General features: G+C 34.8%; 1 protein-coding gene across 1 annotated transcript in view; it reads left to right on the top strand.

The window, feature by feature from the left end:
• Nucleotides 1-25,513, top strand: part of BANK1 (B cell scaffold protein with ankyrin repeats 1) — a 281,977-nt gene that overhangs the window by 87,028 nt on the left and 169,436 nt on the right. The window contains exons 5-6 of the mRNA XM_081813132.1: nt 1,378-1,517; nt 17,323-17,428. Coding sequence (XP_081669258.1) covers nt 1,378-1,517; nt 17,323-17,428 — 246 coding nt within the window. The remainder of the gene's footprint in view (nt 1-1,377; nt 1,518-17,322; nt 17,429-25,513) is intronic.

The following is a 25,513-nucleotide window of genomic DNA, read 5'->3' as shown; positions in this document are numbered from 1 at the left end:
TCAAAGAGCTACCAATACATACCTCATCAGGTATCTCTCATGATTCATCGCCTGACTTTCTTTCAGAAGGTGAACACCCCATTGCAAACTCTAATCTCTTTCCTGATAAACAAAATCAATATCTTCTTTCAAAATTGTCTTTCTGAAGTCTACCAAAATTGATTTCCTTTGACTACAGTAACTCCAGAACCCTCTTTACTATATGTAGGCCTCTTCAGCTGATGAAATATACTTTTGTTGCATTTTCTCTTACATTATCTACTGGATGGACTTACTTTGGGAGGAGAGAACTTTTACACATATATTTTCTTTATAATACAGGTTAGGTGTCTAGTCAAGCAATGTGGGAAGAGAAAATTACAGCTTCTTGATCTAATTAAGCTTAAGATTGCTTTTGCTGGCTTTAAATCTCTCTGAGCAAAATTATAAGAGGTCATTTAATCTCTTCAGGAGATAAAGTAAAATTAATGCTTAAACCTTAGAAACTTTTAAATATTCAAAGCTTCGTCAGGTGCCTAAGGTTAGAACAGGCATTTTTGGTCTTGTACCGAATGGCTTATATTCCAACCCCCAGATGTCTGGGTGACAGTCTTCCAGGAGAATTTGGGAAATATCTCCATGGCCGAGAGTCAGATTTTTTAAAGCAAATGGATTTCAAGGCTTAATTTTGTTTACTTTTGTTACAATAAAATAAAATAACTTTCTTACTGAAATGATTGTTTATTGTTATTCTTTCATAGGGAACCCAACATTCTTAGGAAACTCTAACTCTGTTGGTATGTTAATGCAGAATTCACAAGGTATCATATCAGTCACTTTGAACAACTTTTCACAAAAAGGGTTTTGATGAATGTATAGTATAAATAGTACTTAAATAGCAGGATATTAAACCTTGCCTTCTCAAGGGTTTTTCACTGTAATCAATTGCATAAGAGTTCGGTGATTTCAATCGATTCTACTCTTTCTCTTTCCAAATACAATTTTGAGAAACTTGCCTATAATTAATGCAAATTTTCTTGAGATTATTAACAGATACACAACTTTAAATGAATGATTGCATCATTATAAATTCTAAAGTATTATGTAAAGATAATTATAGATTTCATCAAAAAAGAAGTTTAGTAGTAGGAAGGAAGGATTTAGGGCTTTGCTTTTACCATAATTTTAGCATGTTTTGATCTTGTAAGGTTTTATTTAAGTAAGTATAAAATTGTACATTATATTCTTTGGATACTAAGGATAAAAAAAACATTTAGTGCTAGAAGTCAGTAAAATTGTTATGAATTCTTAAATATTCCTCCATATTCTCTAACAGATATAATAATAGAATACATGCATTGTTTACTCAGCTCTTAACTCTTGTTTGTATTTTATAAGATTTTCCTGCTGGCTCTGTCAATGTCCGCGTCTACTGCGATGGAGTCATGAAGGCCACAACAGAGATGAAATACTCTACAACAGCAAAGCCTGTGGAAAACCTACTGGGAATGGCACATCCAGGAGATGGTGTGTGCCAGGTAAGTGGATCTTTCCATGAAGTTGGTAACAAGCCAAAGAGCCAATGCTTGTTAACAGAATGCATGCTTTGGTATAAAGTCTGAATGTTGGTTGAATAAGAATGAATTACGGATCAATAGGGAGGGAGGAAACGGACTTCCGTGGTGCAGAGATACAGATGAATTAGTTTGCTTAACTCAAGTCCTTCCAGATAATGTCACTGGGAGACAGGTTCTCCATTACAAAATCGCTTTTGTGATGGACTCATTTTAAAGTTGTCACAGAGCAGATGAAGAAAGACAGAAGGATTAGACAGAACTCTTAAGAAACGAATATCCTCTTTATCCAGATCTGGACAGTGCAAAATATAAGTCAGATCATCTGATGCTTTGAGGCTCAGGAGTCAGACAAACCAAGAACACTACCAAAAAGGGAGCCTAGGGCATTAATCTAGGAATTGTTATTTTCATGTGGAAATTTCCAAGCTTGGTGTGTTTTTCTTAGTTTCATTTATTACTGTTACCTGATAGTGAAAATTATTGCTTTAAATTGATAGTGTTTATTAGGAATTCCAGAACTGCTCAGATTTTCAGGGAAGTGTGCAAAGAGGCATTTTCAAGCCCCAGGTTCTTTCTCCAGGGTGACAAAGAATTACTCAGCAAGGAGGACTTGGTGAGGAGTTTCTAGTCTTCTCAAAACGCCCTTGTTTGAAACAGTTACCAGTGAACGCCAATGCCCTCATGGGTATGGAATGCAACAATTGTATTTTGATTCATCTTAAACCATTGGTTTAATTTCTGCATTTTATTTTGGTTTTTTGTTACCTGACCCACTTTCAAAAGAGAGAAAGCTTGTTTAATGTGGAACATTTATCCTTTATGTGCTTATTCCATCACACTTTCAGAGTGAACTAAATGGCATTTCTTTTTATAGCTACTTGATAATTAGATTATACCCTTACTTAATTGCCTTGGGTTTTTGGCAGTGGACGGGGAGGGTAAAAGGGAGTAAAAGTGAAAAGAGGTAGCTAAACAATGAGATCTTCAAATTTACCACAAGACACTCTATAACGAAAGCATCAATGATAGTGTGGCTGACAGATTGTCATGAAGCCTTATCTGTTTAAACTAGTTTGAAATTGGAGGCTTTGTTACTTATTTTGTGTGACACATTTTTCTATTAGAGCAATGGCAAAGGTAAAAATGTCTTAGAGAAGGTTCAGGGAATAAAGTACCATTTGTCAAACTGGTGAGTCTAAGGACATTTGATAAAATGTCTATATTGTAATTGCAAAGCAAAAACAAAAGTATTAGCTTGAAATATGGATTATTTCATTTTATTGTGACAAATCTACCTTATCTTCCACTTTAAAAATTCCATTCACTGCTAAAAGATTAACAAAAGTGATATACTGCATTATCAGCATTCAGTTAGCATAGAGGTATAGTAGCCCCCCCACCCCAACACATTTTTGTGTGGATTTTGCCTTTGGGGAGAAAAAAAAATTTTGTATGCAAGAAGATTAAATATAATGTATGACTCTTGGGCAATTTTTCAGAGTGCTTTATTATGCCACGTCATGGTTTCTTTTACAGCTTTGAGTGAATACAAACTGTTTTGCATCATTTTCAGATAACTAGAAAATACTATTTCCTTTTCACCCTCGGTGGGTGTCAGAAATGAGAGGTGAGAAAGGGTTACGATTACATCTTAGGATTCTTCTCTTCACCTATCCCTGGTGGCCTAGCATAAGGAAGGATGCTGGACAGTCACAGCTTGATTCAGGCTTTTACTATCAGGAGAGAATCCCTTTGAACCTGAGTGAGTACTGAGAGGTAGAATTATTCTAACTTGGTGACAGCAGACCACAGCATGGTAAGAAGAGACATTAGGAGATTTAGTTCAACCTATACCACTTAAGATAGGCTTACGAGTTTTGCTACTGTCGTCAGAGGACCTAGACGTGTCATGAAATTAGATCGAACAAATTCTGAGACTGAGATCCCGGACCAGACTGAGCTGTACTGTCGCAGGCCTGAAGGAGGGAAAAGGCTGCAATTCGGTCAGCCTCCTCAAAGCTTAGACCAGGAATGATGTGGGGTTCTCCAGTCCACTGACATCTGGACCATTTAAGTTATCCCTAGTATGAATTCATGGAGATAGTGAAAGGCAGACTCTATCCCTGATGAAAAAGAAGGAACCACAGGGGCATTCCTTGGTGTGTTTTAGGGTTGTTTGGCCTCAAAGGAGACGGCCCAGTCCCCACTGGGCTTCTGCTTGCAGGCATTTGGATTTCCCTTTTGACATTTGGCTTTGTTCCCAAGTAGATTATATTTTTAAAAATGTGCAAAAAGTTTTGCTTTTTCTTGCCAGCATAGAACATTACAGTAATTGTTTCTTTCATATGCTTGCTACTCTGTGACTTTATTGGGAAATTTGGATATTTTGCAGATAGTTCACTGAACATCTCTAGTCAAAGAACAACATTCATTGTAATTTTATTCACTCTAGTTATCATGTATTTGTAAGAAAATAGACCAGCAGATTTCAATTTTTTCAGTATCTGATCTACTTCACTGAAATGGCATGGTGTAAGAGCCATCCTGAGTTTTTCTGTAAATTTTAATGGCAGATGTGATTTAAGTAATCTTAAAAATTAGTAGTAAGATACTTCCTATAATCATTTAAAAGCTATTGGGCATATAATAATGTGAACATTCTGTGAATTTGAGGAAAGGAATACTAATGAGAAATCTGTGGGTTTTATTTTTCAGTAATCCTAAAACTTATAATAAGAGACTTCATATTATCATTTAAAAGCTGTTGGGCATATAGCAAAATGACCATTCTGTGCACTTGAGAAAAGAAATGATGAGATATTTGATTTTCTTAGTTTATTTTTAATGATGTCCATTAGATTTTAAATAGTTTACCTAAATCACCTTAATTATCCAACTGTTTCCTAAATCATTTCATCTTTTTTGGATAGATATTAAATCCCAGCATGTAACCTCATAAAGGTACAATTTCCAGAGCATTACCTAAAACAACAAATTTAAGAGAGATTGAATGAAAAAAATCCAGAACCCAATTTGGGAAGATCATTAGAATTCAAATACTAGGGTTAGAAATACTAGTAACTCCCATTTAACTGAGATAATTAAAACCTTTGAGATTTTCATCCTATTTACAAAAGCATCTGGGGACAACCATAAAGTTAACTTTGTGTAGGAACAACTAGATACAATATAAGAAACCAAATTAGGTCAAAATGCTAAAGGAACATAGCAATTATTGATCAAAGCATTAGCATCCTATTCGTTAAAAGAGTTTTTGAAGTGGTAGCAAATACTTCTTCTTTGTTGTATTTCTTGTTGGTACAATGATATCTTTGTGCTGCATGTATTGATCATTTTGCACGGTTTACTTTATACTCACTGAAATCTTAGATTCATCTTCATGTTAGGGCACACTTCATTTCCAGTTTTTATTAAATTATGTATACGATTCAATCTTTGGTTTGCTGCTTGCAAATATTTCATACTGTATGGAGCCAGCTACAGTTGGGATGAGGGAAGATACAGGCATAGGGAACTTTGATATCATGAGGAACTTTGTAGTTGTAAATAGTTCTCTTAAATGTTAGTTTTTTCACAAGTTAAATTCAAATGTTAGCAGGGATCTTCCTTAAAGAATTCTTCAGGAGATTCATCCCAAGGCCTTTCAGTAATTTTTTTTTAGGTCCTTGTCTCCTTGGAAAGACTGGTGGACACCATCCTTCTTCTTATCATCAGCTCCTGTTGATAAGGGGTGCAAGTGCATCTAGTCTTTAAACTATACTGCACATAATGCCAGTGTTATCTAAGCTGCTCCCTTGCTACAGACTTTCGGTGACTCGCTGGATAAGGTCCAAACTCCTCTGAATGGCACACCAGGCTGCAGAGCCACAAATCTTTCCCAACATCAGCTCTTATGACAGTATACCCTCCATGTCTTCTTTTTTTTTTTTTTTTAAGATTTTATTTATTTATTTGACAGAGAGAGATAGCGAGAGCAGGGACACAAGCAGGGAGAGTGAGAGAGGGAGAAGCAGCCTTCCCACGGAGCAGGGAGCCGGATGCAGGGCTTGATCCCAGGACCCAGGGATCATGACCTGAGCGGAAGGCAGCCGCTTAACGACTGAGCCACCCAGGCGCCCCTCCCTCCATGTCTTCTTAATTCTCTCCATGAGTCCTATGTTTTAGCCCTCCAGGATTGCTCACTCTTAGAACATACTCAGCTCTTCCTTCCCTCCCCCTTCTTTAAGGTATGGGCATTGTGGTTTTCATCTTTGCATACCTAGTTACTTTCACACAATTAGCTCCTGACCCATGAGACACCATGAGACAAAAATGGGAAAACACAAGTGCTTGCTTTGTCCTCTAGTGCTAATTAAAAACATAAGTGGAAAACTATAGGTATGTAAATGATAAGAAAGAGAATGAAAACTGTCCTCTTAAAATACAGTTATTTATTTCTCAAACTGAATAAATGAATCTGATACTTATGAAAATGAAAAATGCTCAGAGGCCCTGGATACCAGAAAAGTGAAGAATTTGTGCTATAAACTTTTCATGTTCTACCTCAGAATGAACCGTATGTTCATCATGTAGCTCATTACTGACTTTTAACAGCTATATGGTTCCAGATTCCAGTCTTGCCTTTCTTTTGAATATTAAGGAAATGTTTGGTACTCAAAAAAAATGCCTACGATCTTCTCTCTCTTTCAAAAGGCTGCATGTTATCTTTTCTTTCCCTTTCCTGGAAAGCGACAGCATAGCACAGGAGAATCATTTAGTTCCGGATGGGGCAGGAGCAGGTGTTAGATTCTTTAGCCAAATCAGCAGTCACTTCATGAGAGCTCATTCTCCTTAGTGTGAGAGGGATTTCCTCATGTGTACAGGGAGGAAGCTAGAATATATGATCTCTGAGGCCACTTCTGACTCAATTTGTCCACAATTTTATGCCAAGAAAAAAAAATACTTCAATTGGGGATTGCGACCACTCTCACCAAAGAGCATTGGCTTGCAAGTATATGGGTTCTTGATGCAGCCTTTATTTCACTTGTATTAGCACTTCTTCCCAATTCTCCCAGCAGAGACGGAAGTGATGTGAATTTCATGTATCTTTCACCACTTTTATTACATGTTTCCTATTTCTAGTGAAATATTTGAAATGAGTAGGGGAAGAAAAAATAAAGTGCAATTTGGGCATTTATTTCTGGATTCATTTTTCATATTTTTATGCCCCTAATTAGAATGGATCAATAAGAATAAGGCATATTTATTGAAACTTGAATTTTACTGATAAAATAAGTGACATTTTGTGCCATGTCTCTGCCTGTGATAACGATTCAGCAATGGTTAAAGATGCCTTATTTGGGTAGTTCAGACTTAAACTTAAAATGGTTAAAGATGCCTTATTTGGGTAGTTCAGCAATCCCCAGTTCAGTTACCAATTATTGAGTCAAACAGGAACATACCACTTAGTACCTTCATCTACTTATTTAGGAAAAAACAAATAAGTTGGTTAACTTTAACAAAAGATATAGCAGCTGTTGTAGGGGAAAAAAATAAATATTTCTGAGTGCAGTTACTTAGCCATGAACACAACCATACTTTTAGTTCCTGTTAATTCTCTATCTTATAAGCCATTATCAGTCCATATTGGCCCCATTCATTTTAACGTACGTTTAACTGTTGTTTAGAATATATCTTATTAATGACACTTTAATTTATAGTTTCTGCTTACTCAGTGGAAATAAATACTCCTTCCATTTTTTATTTCTCTCAATTTGCCTTTTACATTCCCCTCTCCTCTTGTCACTGGGGTGGCTTTGACTGCCCTTTGCAGAGGATGTTTGTGTGTCCGCGTGAGTGCTGTCCGTAAGCGACCTCATTCAAGTGCAACCTTCTGCATTTACTAGCTAGCTCTTTAGAGGCTTTGGATCGTCTTCAACCATAAAGAATGTTTTTAAACAATCCAGAAAACAAAGCACAAGCCAAATACAGTTAACAATATTCCTCCGTAGCTATTATTCATAACAAGACAATTAGAGAAAATTAGAGAATCTGCCTCTGGAATGAATCGCAAATCATCAATAACCCTTTGGAAATTAGAAGACTGAAAAATCCTTGTGGCAAAATGTGTTTGTTGGCATTTTTTTTAAAAAGTCATTATGCATTCTATGGGCCTCTTTACTAATAATAGTTGTAGTATCAACAATAAGATAAAGAAATAAAGTAAATATGAAATCTGGGAACTCTAAATTGTGTTTAGCATTCATGAACTATGCTTCTACAGTAAACAGCATCAAGACGCAGGAAATGAAGTAAAAGAAATCTTTGACAAGGAAAATTCAACTTCTAAGAACCCTGCCTCTCCCACCCACCCCCCATCAGCCATTTAGCCATCAACCTTATTACCCTAAGTATCAGCACACAAACAAATATAGTACATCAATTTTGCTCAAGTCCCACACAACAAATCCAGTGGATATTTTTCTTGTTCAATTTAACTTGACTGTCAGCAGCAACTGACACCATTGACCAAACTCACTTTTCTGATTTTTTTTTCCCCTTAGCTTTCAAGAAGCCCTATCTTTCTGGTTTTCCTTCTACTGCCTTCGCCTTTTCTTCTCAATACCCTTTGTAATCTCTTCTTTCTGTGATCTAGAAAATAAAGTTTCAATTTCAGTGTTTTGATTCTTAGACTCTCTTCCTTTCTTGATAAATATTCACTTGGCAGGTTAGCTCATTAACTTATAAAATACAATCCAAATGTGGTTTTCCTTTAAGGCCCAGTCTTTCTGCCTCAGGATAGGCATCATCATCCAGTTTAAACACCAGAAACGTAAGAGTCTCCTTAATACCTTCTGTTGTCTCACCCGACAAATTCAATCCGTATCACTTTTACTCACTGCGTATTGCTCACTTCTCTCCACATTCCTCCAGTTCTAACAACTCAGTCCTCTGCCTTTCCTCGTGCCTAAACTACAATGGGCTCCTAACTGGTCCCCCACCATGTGTTCTTGCACCTGACCTACTTATCTCAAGTCCATAGTCTGAGGGGTTCTTTTAAAAAGAAAGATCTCAGCAGGCGATGCTCCTACTCAAACCCTTCAGTAGATTCCAAAGGTTGTATGGATTAAAAAAAGAAAATCTTTAATATGAACAATATGGCCCTATAGACGCTGTCCCTTCTCTTTCACTCCAGCTTAATCTCACTCTCATTTCTCTCTCTCTGCACTCCAGACACACTAGCCAGTTTCCAGTTCCTGGACTTTTGGTTCCTAATCTCCTACCACAGGGCCTTTATAGATGCTCCTCTTTCTAACAGAACCTTTTTCCCAATCTCCTTTCCCCTCACTAACGTCCCTAGTTAATTCTAATTCATCCTCCAAATTTTAATTCCAGCTTCTCTTCCTCAGTGAAGCCTCCCTTGACCTTGTACATCTCCCTATGTATCTCTTTGTAGTGCTCATCACATTCTAATCTGACATCTGTGTGTGTAATATTTGTCAATATCTGCTTCTCATTAAACTCCAAGATCATTTAGGGCAGAGATACTGTCTATTTGGTTCCCTTTTTCATCTCCAGAGCCAAGTACACTGCCAGACACACAGCTCCTGAATACCTATTTTGTTGGGTGAAAGAATGAGAGGGTGAAAGCATTTTATGATGCTGAAGTGACCCAGCTATCAGAGCCCCTTATTCCAACAGCCACCAGCTTCCTCGTAGTACAGGCACAACCCTTTTTCAGAGCTTAGGTTATTGGACTGTTGGCTGAAGGAGTGCTGTTTCTGACTGAAGTAGAGAGAGCAGGGCAAAGAAGGGAAAGACGAAGGAAAAACCAAGTGAGTATAAAACAATGAGACCAATTCTAACAGCCTACCTTGGGAACTAGTACCTACAACAACTCAAAAAATAATTTCAAAAATTTAGGAAATCATGGCATCATTTAGAGAAGTCTTTTTTGAAAGACATTTCTCTGGATACGTTAGTGCAATTTTTGTTTTAAAATTTATCTTATTACATATTTAACAGTAAGTTGTTACAAAATAATTGCTAAAGGGAGGTAAGGGTGAAAAGAGTCATGGTTCTTATGACTGCTCTTTCTAATGCTTGCATTAGGAAAACTGGTCTTTTGTTTATTTTCATCATTAATGTCATTAAATATGTCTATTAATGAGTCTGTTCAGGTTTGGTCAAATTAAAGCTTTGAGGCTTTTTGACATTATGTAAACGGGGGTTATTATTGAAAAATTCAGCATAATCAAGCTTCAATCAACTTCTAGGAAAGTTTTTTTTTTTAAACTTTATTAGATTGCCTTTACTAAATTACGATGTTTATGCATGACTGATAGAGATGGCAGAAGCTTCTATTTGTTCCCCAGAATTTCTTTTTCCTTTCTTATATAATAATATAACTTTTATCTCGGCACATGCTTGCCTAGGTAAATACTGCACTTCCTGACTCCCTTGGAGCCAGGTGTAGCCATCTAAGTACATAACCAATGGCTGGCAGCATGTCCGTAGAAGTGATATGTGCACATTTCTGATCATGTCCTTCAAAGAAGGATGGAGTCTTCCTTCACTGACTTTTTTTCTCTAACTGGTTGCAGTAAAAACAAGGGAGTGAGGGATGAACCATCTAGGACCATGAGGAGGAAGGTCAGCAGTGAACCAAATAGAGCCTGGATCCCTTAATCAGATTGCCTAATTCTAGGCTTTCGTGTTGAAGAGAAATAGGCTTCCATCTTGTTCAAGCCACTGGCATTTTGGGTCTCAGTACCACAATAGCAAAACCTACATTCTAATTGATTTATAAGATATGTGCCATTTAATTTAAAATTTTAGAAAGAAAAAGCAAACTATTTTCTTCAGTTGCTACAAAAGCCAGTTTGGGGAGCAGTCTCCTCATTAGAAACTGGTGTGCCATTCTAAATCACAGTGATTACATTTCATGAGTAGTTATGAGAGCTCACAATATGGTATTTAGAGAAAAGGGAATTAATATGTACTGGACATTTTACACATTTATTCATTTAAACTCTTAAATAATTTTGTCAGTTAAGTATTATTAAGGTCCATAGTTAATGAGTCCTGGAGCAGGAATTTCAACACAGGTTTCTCAGATCTCAAAACATTTTTTCTTATTATAATATCATTTTCATGTTATGTAAAGAAATGCCACAAGTCTGAATACTGAACCAATAATAAATATAACATATTTGAAAGGAGTGTTAAACTGCATTGTTTTATATTTACTTTTGCATTGTAGTCAGATATAGGTTGAAATTCTAAGAACTGAGTCACTCAAAACTTAGAAAAATTAATTTGACAAAGAAAAATATCTCCTTTATCTTACCCTATCCACTTACTTAGATCATTCCTTTAACTGCTTATAGTTAAATACTCATAAAGTTAAAAAAAAAAGAAAAGGCTTTGTGTAACCCCGGCAAGTATTTGCTTTGCTCCTTTGCCTGTCATTTTCTCTACAAGCTGCAGTAGGAAATTTTGTTTAAGAGATGTTATGTAAGCTATCAAATTCCCCTTTATATGTCTATTTTGGCTCACTTTCATGGCACACATTATGAACAACGGAACAGATGAAGTGACCTTTCTTTTCCTAGTTAAACTTAAACAAGCATAATAATTTGTTATAATAAAAAGAACATGTTTTCAGCTCAACCGTTGACTTTCCTTTTAGATATCTGAAGGTAAAGAGTAAAATGGAATCATTTAATGGGCTTTGTCTCCTATAACATTTTACAACCCTCCTATGGTTATTTCACTCAAGTTGTTTCTCTTGCTCATCGAGGTACTTTAAAACTATTACTGTCTTTCTCTACCAGATCTGTAACATTACTTTAATATTCTGTGGCCAGCCTTACACGTTTCATCACCCACTGTCAATGCTTAAAACCCCTCTTCTTTGCCCACCTCTGCTGTGAAAGCTGGGCAAGCCAGATTCTCACATTTTTAACCACCCATGCAGCTAGAGTTTTCACGTAAGAGTTTTAGGCAATGAGACGCAAGGGGACATCTTTGGAGCTTTTGCTTTTGTGGTTAAAAAAAGAATAGATGTTATATGAAAACAATGAATCGTGGATCACTACGTCAAAAGCTAATAATGTATTGTATGGTGACTAACATAACATAATTAAAAATAAAAAAAGGAATAGATGTGACTGACAGTAGACCACTTTACCATCCCCCTTCCATATATGCCCCTTTCCTTCCACTTTCTGGCTAAACATATGATGTTTGGAATTTCAGTGTCCATAATGAAACCATGGGACAATAATTTATTCTTTATTCAAACACTGTGTCAGATTTTATTCTTTTCTCCATGGCTAGAATGTAGTATTAAGTACAGTGTGTTTAGAATGTAAAGGTGTAAGTTAAAATTCTTGATGTCGTGCTTACTAGCTCTGCAGTTTCAGGTATTACTAAGTTTTTTGTACCATAGTTATCACATCTACTAAAAAAGGCATTTAAAAAGTCTACCATTCAGGAATGTTATAAAAATTAGAGACAAATTATGTAAAGCCTAGCATATTCTAGGTGCCCAGCATTTAGTTAATATTACTACCTCAACTCTTTTGAGTCTGTTTCACTGTATAGACTTGTATTACACTTGCAACATATAGCCTTTCATACCAGTCCAAACATCTGAAGTATCTCATCACTGCTTCTATTATATGATATTGTTCTAAAATCCTGTTAAGGACAGTCTCTCAATGCACTCATGCCCAAGCAGTGTTGATGCCCCTTATTCAAGAAAGGGGCACATCAGATTTTTTAAAAGGGTGCTGCTATGTAAATAGATACTCATCTCAGGGAATTCAGCTTTGTGTAATGAATATTTCCTGATTTGTTTTTATTTATTTTTCTGGTTCATTTTTTTCCTGGTTTGTTTGTATTTATTTAAATTTTTATTTATTAGAAATTACAGATGCAAATATATTTGTAAAAAATAAAAGAGATTATGTGTTTGGTTTTGGTTTGTGTTTGGTTTGTGTTTTTCAAGGAATTGTCCATTTCATCTAACTGGTCAAAATTATGTGTGTGGACTTGTTCATTGTACTACCTTATTATCCTTTTGATGTCTGCAGGGTCTGTAGTGATATCTCATGTTTCATTCATGACATTTGTCATTTGTATCTTCTCTCTTTTTTCTTCAGTCTTGCTAGAGGTTTGTCAGCTTTACTAATCTTTTAGAAGAATTATCTCTTTGGGGCGCCTGGGTGGCTCAGTTGGTTAAGCGACTGCCTTCGGCTCAGGTCATGATCCTAGAGTCCTGGGATCGAGTCCCACATCAGGCTCCCTGCTCAGCAGGGAGTCTGTTTCTCCCTCTGACCCTCCCCCTTCTCATGCTCGCTCTATCTCATTCTCTCTCTCAAATAAATAAATAAAATCTTTAAAAAAAAAAAATTATCTCTTTGTTATATTGACTTTTTTCTATTTTATGTTTTCTCTTTCATTGATTTCTGCATTATAGTTATAATTTTCTTCTTTCTGCTTGCTTTCAGTTTGTTCTAATTTTTTTGTTGTTGTTGTTAGGTTCTTGAAGTGGGAGCCCATTGTATTTACCTATATTTTTTACTTGCTATGTTCTTTCTTCCTTCTTCATGTTCCAGAATTCTTTCTTTTATCATATTCTTACTGTTTAAAGAACTTCTTTTATCCATTGTTGTAGGGTACATCTGCTGGCAACAGATTTTCTCTTTTCCTTCATTTGAGAATGTCATGATTTCCACTTCATTCTTAAAAAATGCTTGTGCTGGGCGTAAGATTCTTGGTTAATAGTTCTCTTCTTTTAATTTTTGACAAATAGTGTGCCACTTCTTTCTACTACTACTACTATGTTTCTAATTGTTTTTATCCTATAGGGTAAGGTATTGTTTTCTCATTCAAATTTTTTTCTTTGTCTTTAATGTTCAGAAGTATAACTATGATGTTTCTTGGAATGGAATTCTTTGGCTTTACCCTGTTTATGGTTTGCTCAGTTTCTTCAGTCTGTAGGTTTATCTCTTGCTAAATCCAGGAAGTTATCAGCCATTATCTCTTTGTGTATTTTTTCATGCCTATCCTCTTTCTTCTCTCCTCCTGGGATTCTGATCACAGGAATGTTAAATCTTTTGTTATAATCTCACAGGTCCCTGACACTGTTTATTTTTTTTTTTTTTAGTCTTCTTTGTCTCTCTTGTTGAGATTGAGTATCTTTCATTGTTCTATCTCCAAGTTCACTGATTCTTTCCTTTGCCCCTTGCATTATGCTGTTGAGCCCATCCACAGGAGGTTTTATTTTGATGATTGTATTTTTCAGTTCTAAAAATCCCAGTTGATTCTTTTTTATACTTTCTATTTCTCTCCCAAAACTTTGTATTTCCTTGCTGAAGCTTTTTTAAAAAAAATTATTTCAAGAATTATTGTATTTGCTTGTTGAAGCTTTTTATCATGACTGTCTTAATATCTTTTCAGGTAATTCTAAAATCTTTGTCCTCTAGGTATTGACATTTATTGATTGTCTCTTTTTATTCAGTTAGGTTCTTGGTATAACCATTGATTTTCTATTAAAATGTGGACATTTTAGTTGTATTGAAGTAGAAGAAAAGGAGAAAGTACAACTACTCCATCTTCTCAGAAGTGGAATTCCATAATTCTAAATATCTTTTAAAGCAGATATTTTATATATTTTTCTCTTTTAGGAAGAAATACTTATTATAATAAAGTTGTTTATCGGGAATAACTATATATATACACACATATATATGTATCCTCAGATTCAGATAGAGTCGTGATTTATAAATATGTATGTGAATAATTTTTTTAAAAGTACATTAATTAATCCCACATTTCCTCACATGACACTGAAAGACTTCTGGAAAAAGTTATATACTTATTTCATATGTACAAAGTTATTATTTTGTAGTATCTTTCTGTCATACCTTAGTTTTTTCTGAATTCTTTTTCTAATATTCTTGATAGGTATAGATCTAAGCAAAAATGCATATGTATATATGCATATATATGTATATATGTATATATGTTTATATTATTTATATATACATAATTTTTCTTATAACCAAATACCAGTGTCAACATAATTTTATCATTTCATTCTACTCTAATTTTCACATGCTCCTTAATAACTAAAAACTTAGGATGGTTGTAAGTGTTGCTGAATAAATGTTAAGATACTCTATTTTAATCTCTTTATTTGAACAACCATTGTATCAATCTCATTATGTTTTAGGTTGCACAATTTATTTTAAGGAGAGGAAAATTTATGGTATTTTTGAATTTCAGTGTCAGTGTTTAGAAAGGATGCCTATTTGTGTCCTTGAAATTTAAAAATAAGCATAACTGCTCATATCAGATTTTTCTAGTTAGGATATCTTCTGGGGAGAGATCCTTTGGGGCTTATTTTTAATAGCCATTTCTGTGATTTTTCATATGTTTGTTTTGTGTCCTATACCATTTTTTTTGTAGGCATAATAATAGTAATATAATTGTGAAATGGAAAATAGACGTGATTCAACTAGTTATGGTAGACTGGAATATTAAAAGGTATCTATATTCTTTCCTAATTAAATAATTGTCCACATGGTGAAGGTTTTTTTCTTCTTCTGATTTTAAAAACACTGCTACTGCATTTTTTAAATTCAGTGTTATAAGCGGTAGCATTTCTCACGTTAAAGTGTCACAGTGCCCCAGGGGAAGAAATGGTACTTCTCAGATTCTTACTGGGAACTCTTGCTGTTTTGAATTCTCATCTGTGTCTCAGAATCTCAGAACTGGAAGGAATCTCAGAGGTGATCTTATGCCTAACTTATACGTGAGTGTGGTGATTCAATGACACACCAATCTGTCCACATTAAATCTTGTATACTTTGGGGAAGAAATACTAAGTCTATCTCCTCCTACAGATATCATTAACTAGATAATAGCCTATGCAGAACTCTCGTGGCCAATGGCACAATTTTTTAAAAAAATTTATAAACTAATGTTATGATTTTAATATTTTCATGGTCTCTTTCATTAGTTCGTATAGCTGAGACATGTTCTTTTTTAGCTTTAGTATACAGAAAGGGTAAATATATTGCCAGTAATGTCAATAAGCCTAATTTAATCCACATAATAAACATTTCCATGTTAATTATTATAGGCCTTAAACAACTCCTTGTTTCTCACAGGATGAATTACAAACTTTTTATTAGATATACAAAACACTTTTTGAAATGCCCACTTCCTTCTCTCTCATTCTTCTGCAGTTTTATGGAAATTCCTAAAATCCTTAACCAGATCATGCTTTATGATATCTCCATGACTATATGCAATTTGTTCCTTTAGTCCAGAATGCTCTTTATATGCATGGCAATCTCAGTTTAGCTCATCTCCCCTATTCAGCCTTTTCTGACCATTGCATCCTGTGTGGAATTGAGCTATCTCCCTTTTGCCTGCACTGTACTTGACCCATGAAGATTTTCTATCATAGTACCTAGAACTCAATTCATTGCCCATATGTAATTAGATGACCATGAATTTCTTGAAGGCAGAACTTATTGTTGACTCTCCTCCCTTTAAAAAAAAAAAAATGCTCCAGAGCTAATGGCCTCACATAGTCCGTAGCCATAGCATGAAGAAGATTAATGTTGTTTTTGCTTAGCATTCTATAGCTATAAGTTGAGAAGACTTTCATCATCTCTCCCCACTTTTAAGGAGGACTTTTAAAAATCCAGAGAAGCCTGAACCACTTTATTATTTAAGGCATGCAGATTTATTGAAAGAAATAGAGTAACAAAAATGTCTTTTTTTTTTGTCAATCCAGGCATTTAATTTCTGTGGCTGTGTATTGGTAAGAAGTCTGATTTTATTTGGAAATCATACAAAAATCTTAATTAGGAACTTTTGTTCCACAAACCTCTCTCTACTTGATGGCTTTGTTGATTGGCCCACCTCCTCAGATACAGTTATCTATGTCTCAAGTCAAATTGGTCACAGTCAAGAGCTCACAAAATACAATTTTAAAAGAATGGTGCGTCCGTAATGGGTTTGCCCCCGATAGTATGAGTCTACATGGCTCATCCGAAAATGCTCAGTCTAGGGAAATAGAGTAGACATATATTCTATAGCTGGGGGTAGAGGGAGACCAAGATGAATATTCTCCCTCATTTATATAGGAATGAAATAATCAGTTTAAAACTGTACCATTTCTGATCTTTAAGTTGAAAAACCAGACTCATCATTTTATTACCTCATTTATTATAATGTAACATGTATTTTAACAGAATTTATTTTTGAAACAAATTCCAGTGTTATCATTGATCTGCTGTAATGCTTTGTTAAAATTAGTAAATATTTAAATAAAGTTATTCACCCAAACACAAAAGCTTTTATTTATTGCATCTATTTTTCCGTTGTTTTAATAACTGACTTTTAGGGGCACCTGGGTGATTCAGTTGGTTAAGCATCTGTCTTCAGCTCAGGTCATGATCCCAGGGTCCTGCTCAGTGGGGAGTCTGCTTCTCCCGCTCTCTCTGCTCCTCCCTCAGCTCATGCTCTCTCTCTCACTCTCTCAAATAAATAAATAATTAAAAAAAAATAACTGAGTTTTAGTCAAGCCCCTAATGTTTTGTACTTTTCAAAAGAGGTGTTAGTCTTATTAGAAATATTAACCAATATTTACTCCAGCTAATAATTTTTATTATGTTGCACTAAGATGAGTTTCTATGTAAATAATTGAACTAAGAAAAGTTTCCTTTTCATTTGAAAACAGAAAGACATTGATGAACTTGATGATATTCTTACATCCATATTCAAACGTGAGATACCATATTATGAGTTTCGATCATTCCAACCTGAAATCGATCCTCAAAAAGAACGTGAGTATTTTCCAACTGCATCAATTATTCACACTGTGTAACTATTTAATAAATATTATAGCCAAGAATAGAGCTGGCTGCATTGCTGATTAAATGTTTTAGACAATTTTCATCCCCTGGCAAGAGAGCACATTTGTAACAAACTTCTAAAGGTCCATTTGGTAAATTGTTTTATCTTAAGCCCTAAAAATGTGCCTAACTTTTAAAATCAGCAAACCTGCTTCCTGATTTTTATTCTAAGGAAATTTTTGGACAATTGGTAATAGAGATTGTTGATCATAGCTTTGTTTATAATTAGCAAAAGTAGAAATAACATAATCTTCCAAGCCTAGGTAATTGATTAAATAAATTTTGGCACATCCGTTAATGCAACCATCATAAACAAATTTTATTATGAATTGATTTGTTGGCTGGAGTGATGCTTTGATATATGCTTAATTGAATAAAAGCAGAGTACATAGTAGTTGACCGAGTGTGATCTTCTGCTTAAAACAGTACATGGGTTTAATAGTATATATGTATATATATGTATACACATATTATATATGTAAAATAGTATATATAGCTTATATATATAAATATATATGTATTTATTTGTGTGTGTATATATATATGGTCTGGACAGACATGTACCTGTTAACAATAGTTAGGCAATTTCAGGTATTACATCGTTTTTTCATTTTACTTAATCTGTGTTGTCTACAATGACTGTGGGGTTTTTTTTAAGATTTTATTTATTTTTGAGAGAGAGATTGAGAGAGAATACGAGCTGGGGCAGGGGCAGAGGGAGATGCAGACTCCTTGCTGAGCAGGGAGCCCGATGCAGGACTCAATTCCAGGACCCCGGGATCATGACCTGAGCGGAAGGCAGATGCTTAACGATTGAGCCACCCAGGCGCCCTACAATGACTGTGTTATTTGTGTCATAAAAAGAAATATATAGAGCTCCTGGGTGCCTCAGTCGTTAAGTGTCTGCCTTTGGCTCAGGTCATGATCCCAGGGTCCTGGGATCGAGTCCCACATGAGGCTCCTTGCTCAGCGGGAAGCCTGCTTCTCCCTCTCCCTCTGTCTGCTGCTCCCCCTGCTTGTGCTCTCCCTTTCTCTCTGTCAAATAAATAAAATCTTAAAAAAAAAGAAATATATACGTATCAAGAAAAATTATAGAGGAGCTACTACAAGAAAAATCATACTTCTAAATTTTGTCATGAGCTCAGCAGTATATTTTCAAAATTGCCTGTTCCTACATAGTTTGTTGACAGACTGTTTATAATTTGCTTATATGTCCACCATGCGCCAAACACTATGATAGAGACGTAATGGTGAGTAAGACAGGCATGAAGCTAAAGAATATGAGAGGTCGACTATAGGTATACTCTAGGACTATTTAGCAGAGGCTTGTTCTGTAGAGTTTCTATGCTATTTCAAGCAGTTTTATCCTCAGGCTGGCAAGCCTCAGGGAAGCAGGAAGAAAAGAGTAGGAGTCTAAAGTCATAGCCAATTGTGATTTACCTAGATATTCAAGAACCTGTAAGATGTTTACATTATGAATTTACATTATGTGGAAAGGTTAATAATGGGCTAGTTTTGAATAAGGAATCCGTGAGAGTGGTAAAAACTTACTTTATTTCCCATATACATTTTAACAACATATAACTCACTAAGGTTCGACATTAAGTTAGGCTAGAAAAGGAACATAACGTGATTTCTCACTGGAGACACTCATCATTTGATTGGAAAACAAGATAATATATAAGTCATAATAGAAAGAAACAATGTACTAAACTCTATGGAATTGATTATACCAACAATAGAATTTTAGAGAAAAGCTGTTATTTTTCAGGCCGTGCTTCGTAAAGGAGGTAGGATTTTACCTGGGTCTTGAATGATGTGTTCCAATAAGGAAAGAGAAAGGAAACAGGAATTCTAGGCAGGAGAATGTGCATGGAAAGGTATGAGGATGGAATTATGACACAATTTTTCAAATTCTTCAGCATTGCATTTATTTAGGTTTTTGGTAGGAGAATTGTGGAATTGGAGAGAATGGAATGGTCTCTAATTTTATATGGGTTAAGAATTCTAGCTAAGTTTAAAAGTGCTTCTCAGTATCATATTTAGGTTATAGAATGTGAATGTTAAAGTTGGAAAGGATGGAAAAGTTCTGGTCCCTTGTTTTCATAGAAAAAGAATTCTGGATGTGTTCCTGATACTGTGGATAGAGTTAAGCTTCTGCTTTTCTAACAAACTTCCAGGTAAAGCTGATGCTTGCCAGTCTCAGATCTTTCACTGAGTATCAAATATTTAGATCAGTGGTTCTCAAACTTGGTGCATATTATAATTAGCTGTGGAGCTTTTAGAACATTTGATGCCTAACTGCCCCCGCACCCAGTAATGAAGAATCTGCTCAGTACTTTTTTAAAGTTTTCCAGGTGATTCCAATGGGCAGCCACATTTATCAGCCCCTTGTTTCTTCAACATATTACAGATTTCTACAGCAAAATAATTCATCTTCGTACTGATCCTTGGCATAGAGAAAATACTATTCTCTCTTTACAAAGGTTAGAAAATTAGTAACATATGAAAGTTTTGAACCATTACTAGAATTTAATGATCATTACGTGTTTGGAAAAGATTTTTATAAAACAATTACATTTTTAAAAAGAAGCTAAAAATGGAAAGTTCAATATAATCTAGGTAATTCATTCAGGAACCTCATTGCTGGGTATTGTTAGATGACAGATGCTATTAAACCGGTAACAGAAGCAAACAACCCTCATAACTTCAGGCTTTCACCCCTAGTGGAAGTACAGAATAACAAAATACAAATCACGGAACAAAAATACACAAGATAGACATGAATATGACTGAACTCATGTTTTACTTGCCTCCTTGACCTCATAATCCTGAATCAGTGTCAGCTTCAAAAAGCTGGTCTTTCAGACCTTGCACCTGTATTTTCATAGTGTTCAAGTTAAATTGATGATAACATTTGAGAGGCCTTTACACACAAAGTGGAATTAATTGAGCAAGAGAATTTGAGTTGTTAAGGAAGTTCTATAGAAACATTTCTAGAGATGCACTGAGAGGTAAGTTCAGCAAACAGTGAATCGGGTATAGTTCCAGATGTCTCTCCCTGAAGACAGTTCTACAATTGTTTGGTGAAATGTTTTATGTATTAAATATTTATTATTTATTACTCTATATTTTAGCTGAAGTAAATTGGAAGTTAGGACACTGTGGAGAAGATAGTCATAAGGAATTGGTAGGGTATATTTGGGTATTGACCTACCCTAAGGGTGAGCCATGGAATTACATACCAATACCTATGGTTCTTTAAAAATATGATGCTAAATGCTATATTAATCAAAACTGTTATATCATTATTCCATCCTCTTTTCTTTTCAAGTTGACTTTGGTAAATTCTGGGTTTAGTTCCCTGTCACTTCATTTATAATAAGTAAAATGCTGTTCCATGTCATTATGCCGTGGCCATTTTCACTCCTGTCTACGAATAAGTTTCCTCATTTGGCTTTTTTTCCCCCAGGCAAGCAGCGTTGGGGTGCAGGATTATAGAGATAAGGTAGAAATTATATAAGAAACCATATCTACTTTAGTGTTCTCTTACCCTATAATGCTTTACCATTGATTTAAAAATAATATTTCCATTGATAAGAATTTTCCATAGGAAAAAATTCTCCCTAGGAGTAGAATAATAAAAGGTTTCTAAAAGAACTTGATTATGTTCGTGGAATGTAGGACTTTTGAACACAACAGTCATAGAAATAATTCATGAACAACTTTCCAGTATGTGCATCACTGGGGACTGTGAAATCAATACAGGGTATTTTAACAGGCAGTTTTCTACTGATACACAAGATACTAGAATAAGGAATATCAGAGTACATTCCTTAAAGTAAGCGTGAGTGTGATTTTTGAGCAAATTCTGTTTTGGTTGTTGATTTATGTATAAATGGTGTGGGCCACTGTGAACTCAGTTTGAAGGTAGAGAGCTCAGTTGCCAGACACTACTGCCTTAATTAGCCCCTCTGCAGCTCTCCCCTGTTTCGAGTTTCAAGCACTCTTCTGCCGAGTCTTGGGAAAGTCTTGCAGCACGTACATGAATTTCCCCAACTTCAGAACCCTTCCAAAGACTGGGGTAATGAAGAGAATCTCCGATCATGGGTAGGAAAAAAATAAAAAGCTTGGCTTGTTTTTAAAAGAGACTACACAGTGGCTGGTTCAATCACCAATGGCAGTTATTGCTCGTGAAAAAGGAAACTAGGTTACTTGGAGGCAGATTATTTACCTTCACCCAGGAAAGAGTACTGGCTTAATTGAGCCCATCCCAGTTTTTAGTTTATGTCAAAACGTATGCATTTACAACAAGTAGCAATAGCTTAATCTAACAGAAGACCGTATACACTCACTAGTGACAACTGAAAGTATTAACTAGGAATATATTATCTCCATACACATCTACAAAATGTAGAACATATAACTGAATATTTAGTACCATTGTAGTAGTCACTGTAGCTTTAAGATTTGTCTTAAATTTGTATTATGTCTAGGTTCACAGAAAATAGCTCATTTACCAAGTAGAGGAGAACCGAATCCTCTTGGGTTGTCTCTTTTTATATCATCAAATAATTTAAACATGCAGAAAAATATAGGGAACAATACAAAAAACACCCTTGTATCCATCACCTAGCTTTGCCAGATCTTAACATTTTGTCACATTTGCTTCAGATCTATTATTATAGCTCTATATGGAAAGAGGAGTTTCTGCAATCTTTTATTCTTTATAAACTTTATATATACAGTTGAATTTTTCTACATTTCCCTCTTTGATTCCACACACTTGAAAAGGAACTACTTTAATTAAATTTCTTTTTTTAAATTAAGCTTCTTGATGATCATTCCCTGCAGTTCATCTTTTTTATACATACGTTTGTTTCCATAGTTTACATATACTGTTGTACGATTTTGTGTATTTCATGTAAATGATAACCACATTTTTTTTCCTTCAACTTACCATTTTTTGCCCAATATAATTTTTTTCTATTTATACATATATATGTAGATCTAGGTCATTTATTTGAAATATTTTATAGCATTATATTGTTTGATTATATCCCAATATGTATGTTTCCTATTAATAGATAATAATGTTTCCAAATTATTTATCATTGAAATTAATGCTGCAGTCAACATTCTTACATATGATTTCCTATGCATATGTGTGATAATTTCTCAGGAGACAAAATTACCAGTAGAATTTCTGAGTTAAACAGGTAGGTACTTATTCTATAGTGGCAGATATTTGCAAATTTCTGTGGAAAATATTTGTACCAATTTATAATTCCACCAGCAGTGTTGTGCCATTGCTCCACATCTTTTCTATATTAAGAATTGCGGGGCGCCTGGGTGGCTCAGTTGGTTGAGCGACTGCCTTCGGCTCAGGTCATGATCCTGGAGTCCCGGGATCGAGTCCCGCATCGGGCTCCCTGCTCGGCAGGGAGTCTGCTTCTCCCTCTGACCCTCCCCCCTCTCATGCTCTCTCTCTATCTCATTCTCTCTCTCAAATAAATAAATAAAATCTTTAAAAAAAAAAAAGAATTGTGAGGGAGTTTATTTTAGCCATCTGACAGGTGTGAAATGATATCTCAGTCTTTAATTAATATTGTTATTAATATAGTGGTGAATCTTTTCTTTTGTTTATTTACAATTTTCTTTTTCTTCAGTGAATTTCCATTTAATAGACTTCATGTATTTCTATTGGTTGCTTTTTCTTATTGAATTTGAGATTTTTTTCTTTTTCAGTTTATATTCTTTATAGTAGCTATTTGCTAGTTTTATACATTGCAAATATCTACTTAATTGGTTGCTTGTTTTTTAGTTTATATGGTATTTTATGTAGGCATATAATTAAGTTCATTATAAAATTGGTATCTATTAGAACTCATCCCCACCTCATTCTTAAAATTATCTTTGCTCTTCTTCCTCCTTTATTTGTCCTTTGATATTTAGGATCAGCTTGTCAAATTCTATTAAAAACTCTAATAAAGGGGTCAGTTAGGTGGCTGCCTTTGGCTCAGGTCCTGATTCCATGGTCCTGGGATCAAGCCCCACATGGGGCTCTCGCTCAGTGGGGAGTCAGCTTCTCCCTCTGCCCCTCCCTCCACTCATGGTCTTCCTCGCTCTCTCTTTCTCTCAAATAAATAAATAAAATCTTAAAAAAAACTCTAATAAAATTGAAATAAAGTTATAGATTAATTTGATAAAAATTGCCACTTTTATCATACTTAACTCTTTCTGGCCATAAGCTGATAGTTTATTTATTTGGGTCTTTTTATTATATCTTTCAAAAAATATTATATTTTTATAAAATTCTTAAAAACTTTTGTTAGACTTATTTCTGATTATTTTATGGCTTGATACCATCAAAATTATTGCTTTAAAATTATGATTTTTAATTATTTTTGACTGTTCCTTTCCTTGTTACCTATGGGATTTAGCCATGAATCTTATAACATATTATAGCTCTATATGGAAAGAGGAGTTTCTGCAAATGAGGAATTACTATTCTTACTCCCTGAAAAGAAAATTAGGAATAGGTAAAATCAATATCAGGGATATTTTACAAAAACATTTTAAATTAAATATCTTCCCAAAATATAAATTTTGTAAAACATGAAGTTGTATGGACCTTTTCAGTTTTCTTTTTTAAAATTTAATTATTTTATCTGAGCATAGTTGACACACAATGTCACATTAGTTTCAGGTGTACAACATAATGATTCAACAAGTTTGTACATTATGCTGTGTTCACAAGTGTAGCTACCATCTGTCTGGATACATTGCTATTACAATACACTGACTATATTCCTTATGCTATGCCATATTCATTCCATAATTTGGAAACTTCTATTCATTTTCATTTTAAATCACTTGAGAAGAAAATCAAAAGCAATGAAAAAAATCAGTCTGAAAGGAAAATAAATGGTCAAGATTATTCCTTATTCTGGGATAAGAAGTAATAGATGCAGTCATGTAAACTCATTTTAAATTAGTTACGAACACATCACTGTTTAGTAAATACACTAAATTAGGGACAGATTTACACATAACACACTATCAAAACATGAAGTGTTTGAGTAAATTGGAGATTTGGTATGTAAATTAACTGTAAAATTACAGATTTTTCCACTTCATTTTCTTGGTAACTCAATCTACACGTATATAGATTTTCACATCTTCTACCAAGGACATTCTTTAGCATATTCTCAAGTTAATTTCATGAACTGATGGTTCACTTTGTATCAAATAATAATAAAATAAAACAACCACTTTGAATCCTTTAAAATGTTTTCCATTTGAATAACCAAAAAAAAGAGTTATTCCTTTAGTATTATACTACTGGTATTCACTTTTACAGTGTTTCTTTGAAGATTCTATATTTCTCCTGGTGAGAAGTTTGAAAAGGTATACTTATAAGCATCATAACTGTGATTGGAGAATGTACATTTTTTTGAAAGCAAAAAAGATAATGTTTATACCTGGGCCAAAATTTGGCCTTCCCCACACATGAATTATTCCCCAGACAAGGAAGTACCTCTGGCCTTGAGTCCATAGAGAGCATAGGTAAGAAAGAACGGTATGTCCTACAGAATCAAAGAAAGCTCCCTGGCCTCAGGCTATATCCTAACATTGTGAAGATAGGCAATATGCTATGTGGAGTCCAGCAACCATTTATGAATGGTTAGCCCTTCACATTTCAACAACATTTGTAATTCTTTCCTCGTTATGCCCATTTCCTTTTTTTTTTTTATTTTTATTTTATTATGTTATGTTAGTAACCATACAGTACATCATTAGTTTTTGATGTGGTGATCCACGATCCATTGTTTTTGTGTAACACCCAGTGCTCCATGCAGTATGTGCCCTCCTTAATACCCATCAACGGGCTAACCAATCCCCCCTCCACCCTCCCCTCTAAAACCCTGTTTGTTTCTCAGAGTCCATAGTCTTTCATGGTTCATCTCTCCCTCCAGTTCCCCCCACCTCATTTTTCCCTTCCTTCTCCTAGTG

Source organism: Leptonychotes weddellii, chromosome 2 (genome assembly GCF_054177405.1).
Source record: "Leptonychotes weddellii isolate Sample4059 chromosome 2, ASM5417740v2, whole genome shotgun sequence".
NCBI classification, from domain to species: Eukaryota; Metazoa; Chordata; class Mammalia; order Carnivora; family Phocidae; genus Leptonychotes; species Leptonychotes weddellii.
The sequence above is the reverse complement of the archived record's forward strand: the minus strand, read 5'-3'. Positions and strand labels throughout refer to the sequence as shown.